We start from the raw sequence: 14,315 nt of genomic DNA on the forward strand, positions 1-14,315 counted from the left end.
AAATCTAACCTACACTTAAATATTGACAGGGAACCAGCCTCAACTCCTTCCTGTGGCAAAGAATTCCACACATTTACCACTCTCTGAGTGAAGAAATGTTTCCTCATCTCAGTCCTAAAAAACTTCCTCCTTATCCTTATACTATGGCCCCTGGTTCTGGTTTTTCCCAGCATTGGAAACAACCTTCCTGCATCTAGTCTATCTAAACCTTTAAGAATTTTATAAGTTTCTATAAGATCCCCCCCCCCCAATCTTCTAAATTCCAGATAATACAAGCCTAGTCTATCCAACCTTTCTTCATATGAGAGTCCCTCCATCCCCGTTATCAGCCTAGTGAACCTTCTTTGCACTCCCTCAAGGCAAGGGTATCCTTCCTCAGATAAGGCGACCAAAACTGCACGCAGTACTCCAGGTGTGGTCTTACCAAGGCCCTGTACAGCTGCAGCAGGATCTCCCTACTCCTGCACTCAAATCCTCTCGCTATGAACGCCAACGTACCATTCGCCCTCCTCACCGCCTGCTGCACCTGCACGCCTACTTTCACCGACTGATGCACAGCAACACCCAAGTCGTGCTGCATCTCCCCTTTTCCTGAACAGATGCCATTTAAATAATAATCTTCTTTCCTGTTCTTACCTCCAAAGTGGATAGCCTAGCATTTATCCATATTATACTGGATCTGCCATGTCCTGGCCCACTCACCTAACTTGTCCAAACCACCCTGCACTCTCCTAGCATCCTCTACACAGCTAACCCTGCCATCCAACTTTGTATCATCTGCAAATTTCGAGATACTTCTATCTATTCCCACATCTAAGTCGTTGATATATATCGTAAACAACTGTGGCCCCAGCACTGAACCCTGTGGTACCTCACTAGTCACTGCCTGCCATTCTGAAAAGAACCCATTTAATCCTACTCTTTGCTTCCTGTCCCTCAACCAATTCTCTATCCACCATAATACCATACCTCCTATACCGTGCTCTTTAAATTTATATGCTAGTCTTCTGTGCGGAACCTTATCAAACGCCTTACTAAAGTCCAGATATACCACATCCACTGGTTCTTCCCTATCCACTCTACTGGTTACATCCTCAAAAAACTCTATTAGATTCATCACAAAACCACATTGACTCTGTGCGATGATACCACTACTTACCAAATATACTGCAATTGCATCTTTAATAACCGATTCTAGCACCTTCCCTACTACCGATGTTAGGATAACTGGTCTGTAGTTTCCCGATTTCTCTCTCCATCCCTTATAAAAGAGTGGGGTTACGTTGGCCACCCTCCAATCCTCAGGAACTAATCCAGTATCCAAAGAGGTTTGAAACATTATCACCAACGCATCCACTATTTCCTGGGCTACTTCCTTCGGCACTCTCGGATGCAGACTATACAGCTTCGCCTTTAATCCCTGCAATTTAACTAATACAACTTCTCGACTTACAATTATTTCCTTTAGTCCCTCCGTCACAATAGATCCCCGATCCTCAATAATTTCCTGTAGATTAGTTATGTCTTCCTTGGTGAAGACAGAACTAAAATAGTAATTCAAACAGTCTGCCATACCCTTGTTCCCCATGATCAACTCACCCGTTTCTGTCCACAATGAACCCACATTTGTCTTAACTAACCTCTTTCTCTTAACATATCTATAAAAGCTTTTACAGTCATTTTTTATATTCCCTGCCAGCTTCCTCTCATAATCCCTTTTACCTTTCCTAATTAATCCTTTTGTCCTCCTCTGCAGAACTCTGAATTTCTCCCAATCATCAGGGATATTATTCTTTTTGGCTAATTTGTAAGATCCTTCTTTGGATTTGATACTCTCTTGGATCTCCCTTGTTAGCCATGGATGCGCTACCCTTGTCGATTTATTCTTTGTACAAACTGGGATGTACATTTTCTGCACTTGCTCTAAGCTATCCTTAAACGACTGCCATTGCATTTCTACTGTTAGTCCTTTAAGTATTATTTGCCAATCTATTTTAGCCAATTCACATCTCAACTATCAAAGTTACCCCTCTTCAAGTTCAAAACCTTTGTATCCGTATCAACTCTGTCACATTCCATCCTAATGAAGAATTCCACCATATTGTGGTCACTCTTGCCCAAGGGGTTCCTCACAACAAGATTGCTAATTAACCCTTCTGCATTACTCAATACCCAGTTTAGAATGGCTCATTCTCTCGTCAGTTCCTAAACATGCTGATTTAGAAAGCAATCCCGCATACATTCTACGAAATCCTCTTCAACCTTACCCTTACCAATTTGGTTCACCCAATCTACATGTAGATTAAAGTCACCTATTATAACTGCCGTCCCTTTGTCGCACGCATTACCAATTTCCTTCATGTCTCCTTCACTAACCTCACTGCTACTGTTAGGCGGCCTGTACACTACTCCCACTAGCGTCTTCTGCCCCTTCGTGTTTCGCAACTCTACCCATATGGATTCCACATGCTCTACAATGATGTCCTTCTTTTCTATGGCATTCACCTCTTCCCTAACCAACAAAGCTACTCCACCTCCTTTTCCATTCTATCTAGCCCTCCTGAATGTTGAGTAACCCTGAATGTTAAGCTCCCAGTCATGATCCCCCTGATTTCTCACAGTTGTTTTCATTTCCTCTCTCCATTCTTCCAGTAAATATGTAATCTCCCAGTTGAGGAGATAACATGGCTGCATAAAACAGCAAATTGAGGGTGTTCAAGGGAAAATTGGATTCAGATCATTTTTATGGGAAAATGTCTTACTCAATTCTCTCCTTATTAGCAAGGTCTTAACTTCTAGATCTGGTTGTAAGAAAACCTGTGCTCACAGGTCTATTTGATGTCACAGAGAGTTGCAATATTTTAGTATATCAACCTCTGCCAAAGGAAATTGATTTAATTGTTTGAAATTAGTCATTTAGCCTCAATGGGGAGTCCATTGCTAAGAATGGGCAGAATACATTCACAACCAATTACACATCCACACTTTTCATAGATAGGCTCCTGTAGGAATAAACAGGGCTAACCATTTTCACTTAAGGCTCACTTAAATGTTTGGAACAGCTTCATAAGTTGTTGTCTTGTTACACAAAGTCTTCCAAGTAATTTCACTCAACTGCTCACACAACATCAACATGCAATTAAAAACACAGAGAGGCTTGGTGAACTCAGCAGATCTTACAGTATCCATAGGAGGTAAAGATACATAACTGGTGTCTCGGGCCTGAACTCTTTGCGATGGTTTATATATCTTCACTTCCTATGGACGCTGCAAAATCTGCTGAGTTCGTCCATGTTTTTACTACAACACAGCATCTGCAGATTTTCATGTTTCACTTCAAATGTGATTACTTCAGTGATGAGGTTCTTTATGCAACTGTTAACAACGAAGGGAGTCGGTCATGAGTGAGATGCTTTGTTTTCTTAAGTAATGTTCTTTTTTTGAGAAACAAAAACTGCAGGTACTGCAACTTTGAGCAAGATAAGGATTTCTGGAGAAACGTGGCAGTTCAGTCAGCATCCATGGGTAGAAGTGGTCAGCCAATGTTTCAGATCTGGACCCTTAACAAGACTAAAGTGGGGGGGAGGGGTAATACAGGTACACAATCCTTCATCTGGACAGTGTGTTCCGAATTTTGGATTTTTCTGGAAAGCCAGCTGCCTCAGATTTACATCTGGAAAGATGTATTATACTTTGTAACATAAGAAAAAAAACAAAATATAAAATGGCCCCTCCTTCACATCACAAGGAATAAAAGATGGTCTAATGCCTGTTCACCTTTGAGAAAGTACCTAGTGTTGACATCAATGTTCATTCTGTGCAGACAGTTCAGAAGAAATTTTGGTTTTGGTACAGACAGAAAATTGCCTCACTTCATCAGGGAATATATTTGATGCAAGAACATTTTACATGACTCTAAGTGGATTCTTTCCTTCACCTTCACAGACTTGCAGCAAAGTCGGAGTCATCTTACCATTCCAGTTGTCCTTGGTGATATGCCACCTCAGGTGTCAGAATTACTTGCTGATGAAGAAAATTGGGATTTCAATATTTTTGAGCTGGAAGCTGTAACTAACAAGAGGTAGGTTGCCAATAATGAAATGTTATGAGCTGTGAGACTTTGATTTGCCGTGAGTTAAATATAGTGGGTGCCTAATTATTGATTTTGCCTTTGATGTCTTCAAAATAAATCCTTTTTCAAGACAGAACTGAAAAAATTTATTTCTGCAATCACTGAAAGTAATTCATTAGATGCAAGTTCATTTTCGCTGCATGATTGCACTTTATTGTGGGCATCTCAGTCCACAAGAAATAAAACTAGCAGTAGGCTATTCAGCCCCTCATTCCTGCTGGACTATTTAACGAGATTATTTCACCCAGCCATTGGGTTCCTGCATTAACCCCATATCCTCTGATTAAGTTAATACAGTAAGACCCCTCATATCTGCCACTCATGCCGGATAAGTTTTCCGGTTGCTTGCTGCTCACTCTTGCAATGTCTAACTAATACATCTGCATTAAGAATAAACAGTTTAAAAGGCAAAAGAGAAAAATACTATACAGTACTTAGATTGAACAAATTTCACTTGGATGAATATATAAACTGTAAAGCATTTTACTTTATTTTCAGGCACATTCTTTGAAAACACTCAACCATTATTGCATCCGCAGGTTCGTTCCCCTCCATGGAGCCACCCAAAAGACAAAATTCTAACCACATAACAATTACAGTACGGAAACAGGCCATCTCGGCTCTTCTAGTCTGCATCGGTTTAAGTGAACTCCACTAGTTTCACCTATATGCTCCTTGCACATTACCCTCCAACCTCCTCACATCCATGTACTCATCCAACCTCCACTTAAATGATAAAATTGACCCTGCTGCAACCACCTCTTCCGGAAGGTCATTCCACTCAGCCACCACTCTCGGAGTGAAGAAGCTTCCTCTTAAGTTACTTCTAGAGTTTTGCCCCCTAACCCTTAACTTATGACCCCTCATTCCAATCTCTCCTACCCTCAAGGGGAAGAGCCTGTTCACATCTACTCTATCTATTCCCCTCATAATTTTATATACCTCTATCAAATCCCCCCCTCAACCTTCTATGCTCCAAAGAATAAAGACCCAGTCTACTCAATCTTTCTCTGTATTCTAGATACTGCAATCTAGGCAACATTTTAGTAAATCTCCTCTGCACCCTCTCTACCTCATTGATACTCTTCCTATAATTTGGAGACCAGAACTGCACACAATAATTAAACCCCCCCCCCCTCACCCCACCAGTTTACAGAAAGAGGTTCTGATGCACCATCAATTACTCCAAAAGACTGAAGTTGAGCAAACTAATAGGCTTTTATTTGCTATAGAATAAAGGCACGCCCATGCTGCTCGACTGTCCTGCACTGGTGAGGGGGCTGTGGAACAGTCACCTTTATTCAGGAACCTGTGGGAGGGGCCACAGGTACAGTCGGCCAATGGGTGTGCCCAAACACATAAATATATATATATATATATATATATATATATATATATACAATGGTTTACCACATTCAGCCCTTGTTTTTTTTTTAAAAGAGAGTCCGGCAGGGTGAAGTGGAGATGATACAGTTACAAATTAAGTTTTCCAGGTCGTCTGGTTTACCATTGTAATACCGGCTACAGATGTGCTCAGTGGCAGGGACCTGGGCAGTCTGGGGCACCTGTGAGCAATTATCATCCTTGGCCTGGTGGATATGTGGTGACGTGTCTGGCATGTCCTCTGTTTGGAGTGAGGTAATGTGCCATGGCCCTGGTGCATCATGGGTTGCTTGGGGAGAGGGGGGTGTGGAGTGATTATTGAGGTCTCCAGAGTCCCTGAAGGCGTCAGATCCCTGACAGAGACAATGTCCTTATGCCTATCAGGCTACGCCATGTAGGTATATTGGAGGTTGGCATGGAGGAGGTGGACACTTTTGACCAGAGTGTTGGACTTATGGCTCCTCACACTTCCAGAGTAGGACCGGTCCTGGGGATGTCAGCCATGCCGACAGCGTGGTCCCTGTCACAGATTTCCTGGGAAATGTTCATGTGGGGTGGCGTTCATGACAGTACATTGGAGAGACCTGATGGAGTGGAGAACCTCTGGGAGGACCTTTTGCCTGCGGGAAACTGGAAGGCCCCTAGACTATAGGGCTTAGAGGATGGCCTTCCAGACCATGGCACTTTCCCTTTCAACTTGCCTGTTCCCCCAAGGGTCATCACTGGTGGTCCTGCTCATGGCAAGGCCTCTGACCAGCAGGTATTGGCACAACTCGTCTCTCAAGGGCCTCCAGTCACTATGAATATAGCAGGAGAAGCCGAATAAAGTGAAGAGGGGGCACAGGGCCTTGATGACTGTGGCAGCGGTCATGTCAGAGCAGGAGATGGCAAATGGAAAACAGGAATACTCATCAATAACATTATGGTCCGTGGAAGGCAGGGTCCTTTGAAGACGCACTCAGCAACTTCGCTCTGCTGGCTGGTAGAAGTGTGGTTTGCACTCCACGCAGACCTGGTAGTTTTTGGTCATTGACCTGATCTCTTCGATGGAATATGGCAGGTTTGATAAAGTGGTAACTCCGGGGTGGCAGATATCACTGTGAAGGGCTTGTAAATGGTCAATCTGTGCGATGGCATGGGTCCCACAGAATAGGGCATCAGGTGGCTCATTGAGTTTCCCAGGCCAGTACAAGATATTGTAATTGTGGATGGACAGTCCAATTCACCACCTCAATATCTTATTGTTTTTAATTTTGCCCCACTGCGGATTATTGAACATGAGCGCAACTGCACATTGGTCAGTTGGCAGGGTGAATCATTTACCAGCCAGAAAATGACCCTAATGCCACACTACCTTGACAACAGCTTGGGCCTCATTCTCAATGGAGGAATGTCAAATTTTGGGGCTCTGGAGGGTACAAGAAAAAAAAGCAACTAGTCTGCCCACCTGGTTAAGGGTAGCAGTCAGAGCAAAGTCTGACACATCGCTTTCCACCTGGAACCGGGTGGATTCATCCACAACGTGCATTGTGGCCTTGGCAATATGGTTGGAGTGGCTGAAGGCTGCACGGGCTTCTGACGTCACAGGGAAAAAGGTGGATTTGACAAGGGGCAGGCCTTGTCTGTATAGTTAGAGACCCACTGAGCATAGTAAGAGAAAAAGCCTAGGCACTTTTTCAGGGCCTTAAGGCTGTGGAGGAGGGGAAGATCCAGGAGTGGGTGCATGCAATCAAGGTGTGGACCAATGACTCCATTCTCAATGACACAGTATGCTGTCCACCTCCCGCTGGAAGACCGAGACTCCATTGGTGACGCCAAAGGGGACCCGCAGAAAGTGGTAGAGGTCGCCATCCGCCTCAAACCCAGAATATTGGCAGTCTTCTGGGCGGATAGGAAGCTGATGATATGCGGATTCTGATTGATGGTGGAGAAGACCTGAAACTGTGTGATTTGGTTCAGCATATCGGATATATGGGGGTATGTGTCTAGTTGTATGTACCTATTAATGGTCTGACTGTAGTTGAAGACCATTCTGTTCTTCTCCCTTTTCCTCACTTCCAGCACTTGTGCCCTCCAAGGGCTGGTGCTGGGCTCAATGATCCCCTCATTAAGTGGCCGCTGCACCTCCTCCTGAATAAAGGCTCTGACCCCGGCACTGTACTGTCTACTTTTGGTGGCAACGTGTTTACAGTTGGGAGTGAGACAACGGTGGAGGTGTGAGTTTGAGCACGGACAGTCCGCAGATAGTGCGCGATGAGTGACTGGGTTGCTGGCTGTGTGCGATGGGGGAAGGCCTGAAGGATGGGTGGAATACAGTGGGCGATTTGAGAACTACTGGTTACAGACAGTGTGGGGTGAATAGGACCCATCGAACTCCATCGTCACACGTTTAAGGTGATATTGAAAATCAAGTCCCAGTAGCACAGCAGGACAGAGCTGCAACATCTCCAAAAGTTTAAAATTGTTATAGTTTGTACCCTGCATGGTCAGAGTCACTACACAGTAGCCGCAGACATCCGCTGTATGTGACTTTAAGCCAAGGAGAACTTTTAGTTTATTGGCCTTACCACAAGGGAGTAGCGCTGCACCGTGTCAGAATGAATGCATCTCTCTGTGCTCCCACTATCGAACAGGCAACTTGTCACATGGCCGTTTACCTGAATATCCATCATTGACCTGGCGAACTGATGTGGGCTGTCCTGGTCGAGTGTGATGGAGGCCAGTGTCAGAGTGTTGCTTGTTGCTGTGGCGGAGAGATCACGTGCTGATTTGGAAGATGGTGATGTCCAATATGGTGGCCCTCATAGCCCGCATGTGGCACTGCTGAGTCCAGAAGATGGCGTCCAAAATGTTGGTGCCCAGGGCAACCATTAGGTGACTACATTGTTGGTTGAGTAGGCCTCCATATTCTGAAGGGCCACCCCCAGTGTAGCTGCCAGTTTGACTACTCTCCGCAGGCTGAGCTCCCCATGCCTTTGGTGGATGTAATTCGACCTGATCCCTGCAACATACACATCCCTAATCGGGTCCTCTGTGTACCCGGCAGCTGTCACTGCCTTACATTCACAGGCCCTTCCAAGGGTTTGCAGGGCCCAAAGATACTCAGCATTTATCTCCCAGGTCACTGTTTTCAGGTCACCAGGAGGTGCCTGGCGTAGACTTCGTTAATCTTTCACAGGTACTGGCCCTTTGGAATGTCCATGGTCCCCTGATACAAAGCAGCATCCCTGCTCATCGAGAACACCAGGGGCCCAACTCGGGAGTGCAGCACCAGTAATTTGTTGGTCTCTGACTGCATGATGGCTGAAGATGCCTGCAGGAATGCCTCGAAACAGCATAGCCAGAGTTCAAACCTGGTCAATGCCTCAGGTGATTGAGGGTCTTCTCTGGCTTCTCTGGCTTCAGAATCTGCTCCGTTATAAAAAAAATATAGCAAATAAAATTGATGCATCATCAATTACTCTAAAAGACTGAAGCTGAGCAAACTAATAGGCTTTTATTTGCTATAGAATAAAGGCACGCCCATGCTGCTTGACTGACCTGCATTGGGGAGGGGTCTGTGGAACAGTCACCTTTATTCAGGTGCCTGTGGGAGGGGCCACAGGTACAGTCAACCAATGAGTGTGCCCAAACAGATAAATATATACATAAAGTGGTTTACCATAGCCTCTGGCTGGGGTAACTCTTATGAAGCAGGGATAAGGAGACACTTTAAGAGAGTCATCCCAATGACAAGAGGCATCAACCACCTCTTCATCCTGGGTGACGCTATTGTTGTTTCACACAACTTTATTCAAACAGCTGCTATGAGCAAACCATGACCAAGGCACTCCCGCTGGCTGAATATTTGCTCCCATCTTCACCAAAAGTTTATGTGTTACTTCAGAGATCATTTACTTTTACAATTTTAAACTTGTATTTTTACCTGTTATTTTATTCTTGTTGATTTTAATTTTTAAAAATTTATTTTTCTCTTTTTTTTTGTTGGTTGCTTGAGGCTGCCGGTTGCTTGAATATTAGATACCAGGAGTTATACTGTATCTAAAAAGTTATTGATCTCTATCTTGATTATACTTATTGATCCACTTGGTTAAAGAATTCCAAAAAGTCTGGTTCAAGAACTTATTTTCATCTGCGATCCGAATGTTTGGCCCTTCATTTTGATACTGGGGTCCCTGATTCTCCCAACCCTAACCATGGCAAATATCAACCTGGTCCAACTTCAATGAGATCACACTTCCACTTTTAAACTTCGAGGAGTAGAAGCCTAGTTTGCTTAATCAGTACTCCGTGGTCAACCCCACTGTTGAAGGAATCAGTCAGGTTATTAATTATTTATCTTTTTACTGATAATCATCATGAGTTCATTGATATAACAAGTGCTGGCTGCAGAACTAAAGAGCTTTGCACATTTTCATTGTTGAAAATCTGCTCTCTGGAACAGCCTGGGAGAGAGGGCTGACGAGGAGGAGCTAAAATCAGCTAAAAGTCTAGGGCCTGAAGGGAGTTGATGTAAAAGAAATTGGGTATGGTGAACTTTTGGTGGGCAATTAGAGGCATGGGGTTTGTGGGCCACATCAGCCCTTGGAATGAGGAGGGAAATATGTTCAAATCACAAGGGGGAGATAGAAAAGTCTCAGTCCAGCATTGAATTATTATGACCTTGTTATCCAATAATAGCTGCTGCTTGTCTAATTTCAACCAGTGGCGTTCAAAACATAGCATTGGTCAGAATTCTTGACAGCTGCACAAAGGTGAATCACTTTGGGAAGTGGCATGGTTGAATTTCCAGAGTGATATAAAATGAAGTGAAAATGGTCATTAGCCCACTTCTCTTTGGAGAGTCAAGTTTTGATTGTTTAATGTTAAGGTTTGTAAGCTGCTGTCTTTTGAAATGTTCATATACCATTCATTTGAATCATTGCAACCACTGTACAGTTATTACCACTGTCAGAATTTGTATACTGTATGAGCTGGCCTGTTCCTCCACCTACGACTCCTCCCCCCTGGAAATCCCCATAAAGGCTGTTATGCCCAAAGTCCTCCCTCAGTACCTGCCGTGGAACTGGGCCAGCAACGTGTGAGGTGGTTTGATGTCCTAAGGTGATTAAAGCCTATTAATCACAACTCTCAGTGGTTGATCAATAGTGTTACACAGAGATTCTGATCAATACTAAATTGAGTTAGTTAACAAGTATCTTGTTTTTAGAACAATCCTTTCTATTTTGTTTTAGGCCCTTGCTCTACCTTGGCTTAAAGATTTTTACACAGTTTGGCATGTGTGAATTTTTAAACTGTTCAGAAATGACTCTAAGATCATGGCTACAAGTCATAGAAACTAATTATCACGCTTCAAATTCCTACCACAATTCCACACACGCAGCTGATGTGTTGCATGCCACTGCATATTTCCTTCGAAAGGACAGAGTTAAGGTAAGCATTTAAGTTTAAGAATTACATGTAGAATGCATGGGAGCAAGCCCTTCGATCATCACATGATGGAGACATTTAAATCCCTCTTTGAATTTGATATGTGACATTTTTAATATGGTCATTGATGATTATTCTAAGATTTATATTCTGTCATTAAAGACATATTTATTTGAAACATGTTGCACCCTAATAACAAAACATTTAATGTGGAGAGAGAAGAGTGCAATCAAGATAAAACACCTTGTGCTCACCGCTACGCCAACCGTGCCACCCAGAATATTCAATGTTTTACGCAAATAAAATTACATTCGCTGAGATAACGTGGCGCCCAGAATTGAATCCCAATCAATTAGTTCAGGCGACTATGTGGAACTAAATTTGTAACCGACCCCCACTTGGACTGAGCTATCTCTTAGCTTGCTCTCATTACATAATAAAATGAACATGCCAGTCTAAATATGTCCATTCCTCCCAGTGGCTCTCCACTTTGAAAAGGTTAAGTGATGATCGTGCAATTTTGGTTACCTGGAGAGAGGACAAGGAGATCCAGGTTGATCCTTTATTTATTGGAGGGGACCGTTAAATCTGACTTTTTTATTAATTTCTGCATATATCAACATGCATTTTTGATCAAAAGATCATTTAGTTTGTTAGTAGCATTATTCTTTTAGACACCAAATAATTGTTTGGCATGTCAGGTTTTGTGTATTCTATATGGTGTTGTATTTTTCCCAGATTTTTCTATTATATATTGTGATATCTGTATTCTGTTGCTAATTGAATGTATCTACAAAAAAGTTCCACATCAAGAAGGCATCAAACTGCTGTTGTTATTGCCATAAAGGTTTAATAGTGGGGTGAAATATTCTGAGTAATTGTTAGAATTTAAGGGAGTTCTGATTGGAAGCTCTGATTGGAAGCTCTGCTTTCATAAAAGCAAAAATATTTCTTCTTGTATTTAAACTCAAATAAAACCAAATCACATATTCTATTTGATTAATACCTTTTGACTATATCTATCTTGCATTCTTGTCAATAATTAAACTTTGCATTTCCATTTAGAAACCTAGAAACATAGAAGATAGGAGCAGGAGTAGGTCATTCGACCCTTCGAGCCTACTCCGCCATTCAACGAGATCATGGCTGATCTTAAAGTTCAGTACCCCGTCCCTGCCTTCTCTCCGTAACCTTTAATACCCTTATACTGAAGAAATAGATCTAATTCCCTCTTAAATAGATTTAATGAACCTGCCTCTACTGCCCTCTGTGGCAATGAATTCCACCCTCTGGGTCAAGAAATTCCTCCTCATCTCGGTCCTAAATGGTTTGCCTATTATCCTCAAACCATGGCCCCGGGTTCTGGATTTTCCCATCATTGGAAACATCCCATCTGCATCCATTCTGTCCAGTCCTGCCAGAATTTTATAGGTCTCCATGAGATCCCCTCTCAATCTTCTAAACTCCAGCGAGTACAATCCCAATTTGCGCAATCTTTCCTCATAAGTCATTCCTGCCATTCCAGGTATCAGCCTGGTGAATTGCCTCTGCACTCCCTCCATTGCAAGAACATCCTTCCTCAGATAAGGCGACCAAAACTGCACACAATACTCCAGGTGGGGTCTCACCAAGGCCCTGTACAGCTGCAGTAAGGTATCCTTGTTCCTATACTCAAACCCTCTTGATGTATAATGCACAAAAGTGCATTAATTAAGTTAGTTTCGAACATTGTTCCCTGCATGGTCTAATTTCTCATTTGGAAATTATGTGAAATTGCACAAAACTATTCTAATCCAGTGAGGGAACAGATGATCTTCCCAAACACAACTCTTCAAAGACAGTATATGGTGAGGTTCACCTTCAATTTGGGGCAACATTGCAACCAGGAAGCGTGCAGAGACCAAGAAAGTAATGTGTACAGACAATATCGGCGATATCTTGAGGAATAATTCTCATCTTCATTAAGTTTCAGTGCAGGACTTGATGAGATGTACCTCACCTGCCACAAAACACCGAATTTCATGACTTGTTCATGGCAATAAATTCTGATTCTGAATTGTATGGAAAACAAGGGAGGAGATTAGACACAAATATACCCAGGAGTTATATGCATATCTTGTTGAAGATTTTAATATCTTACATATCATACAAAAATTGTGTTGTTTTATTATTTGTATAGAATTAATTTATATGCTTTTAATCATGGTCAGATGATTAAATTTATAATCATTACATAATCGTTAGAGCTTCATAGAAACTAAACACCAATGCTTCCTTTCAATTTTATTCACAGGCGAGCTTGGATGAGATGGACGAGTTTGCAGCACTCATTGCAGCCACAGTGCATGATGTGGACCACCCAGGTCGCACCAACTCCTTCCTGTGTAATGCAGGAAGTGAGTTAGCAGTACTTTACAACGACACAGCCGTTCTGGAAAGTCACCACGCAGCGCTGGCCTTCCAACTTACGGCAGGAGATAACAAGAGTAACATTTTTAAAAACCTCGAAAGGTTAGATTTATTGACGAGTAGATTGTCTAATTATTGAAGTCCCTCAATGCCATATCAGTGTATGAATTTAATTTCTTACATTGCAGAGTGAAGGACTAAACTCATCTGATTCAGAATAAAGTTAAAGGAGTGGTATTTTGTTCTTGTTCTCTTGTGCAGTGCGTGGAAATTCAGAAAATCCACCACCTTGATTTATAATGAAGTTACATAGCTACATAGAGCATAACATTTCTTACAGAAGGAGGCCATTTGGCCCATTGGGTCCCTGATGGCTCCCATCAAAGCTATTCCATCAGTTTCTTTACCCATCTTCTCATTTATCTGTAGCACCACATTTTAACCAAAAAAAAAGGAGATATTATAAAGGGTGACTAAAATCTTGTTTCAAAAATGCAAAAAGATCCTTCAAAGTAAAGAGAAATGGCTGTAGAATAATTTCTAGACCTTTAGAGACTAGGTATCTTAAGTTGTCATTTCAACAATGGGAGTCAGAAAAGCTACTGAGCCAGTTTAACAGAGTTAAGTGGAAGCCATGTTGAAAAAAGATATCTAGCAGGTGGAGTCAAAGTTGTACAGCATAGAAACGGGTCCTTTAGCCAAGGTCATCCAAGCTAACCTCTTTGCCTGTCTACACTGATTCTATTTGTCTTCTTTCGGTCCATTTCTTTCTAGGCCTAGCCTATTTAAGTGTCTGTCTAAATCTCTCTCGAACTTGATTATATCTGACTCTATCACCTCCTTTACCAGGGAGTCCCCTATAGAAACCACTCCCTGAGTGAAAAAAAAACACTTTCCCTTCAAATCACAAATTATGCCTTCTTGTTTTTAAGGGTAAGTCATGCTTGACTAACCTTCTGGA

The 14,315-nt window shown here is 42.5% G+C and overlaps 1 protein-coding gene across 1 annotated transcript in view; it reads left to right on the plus strand.

The window, feature by feature from the left end:
- The window catches only part of pde8b (phosphodiesterase 8B), a 300,182-nt gene that overhangs the window by 265,246 nt on the left and 20,621 nt on the right, over positions 1-14,315 (plus strand). Inside the window, exons 17-19 of the mRNA XM_069938086.1 lie at positions 3,946-4,081; positions 10,750-10,948; positions 13,239-13,456. Of these exons, the coding sequence (XP_069794187.1) occupies positions 3,946-4,081; positions 10,750-10,948; positions 13,239-13,456 (553 nt within the window). The remainder of the gene's footprint in view (positions 1-3,945; positions 4,082-10,749; positions 10,949-13,238; positions 13,457-14,315) is intronic.

This window comes from Narcine bancroftii, chromosome 1 (assembly GCF_036971445.1).
Source record: "Narcine bancroftii isolate sNarBan1 chromosome 1, sNarBan1.hap1, whole genome shotgun sequence".
Lineage (NCBI taxonomy): Eukaryota > Metazoa > Chordata > Chondrichthyes > Torpediniformes > Narcinidae > Narcine > Narcine bancroftii.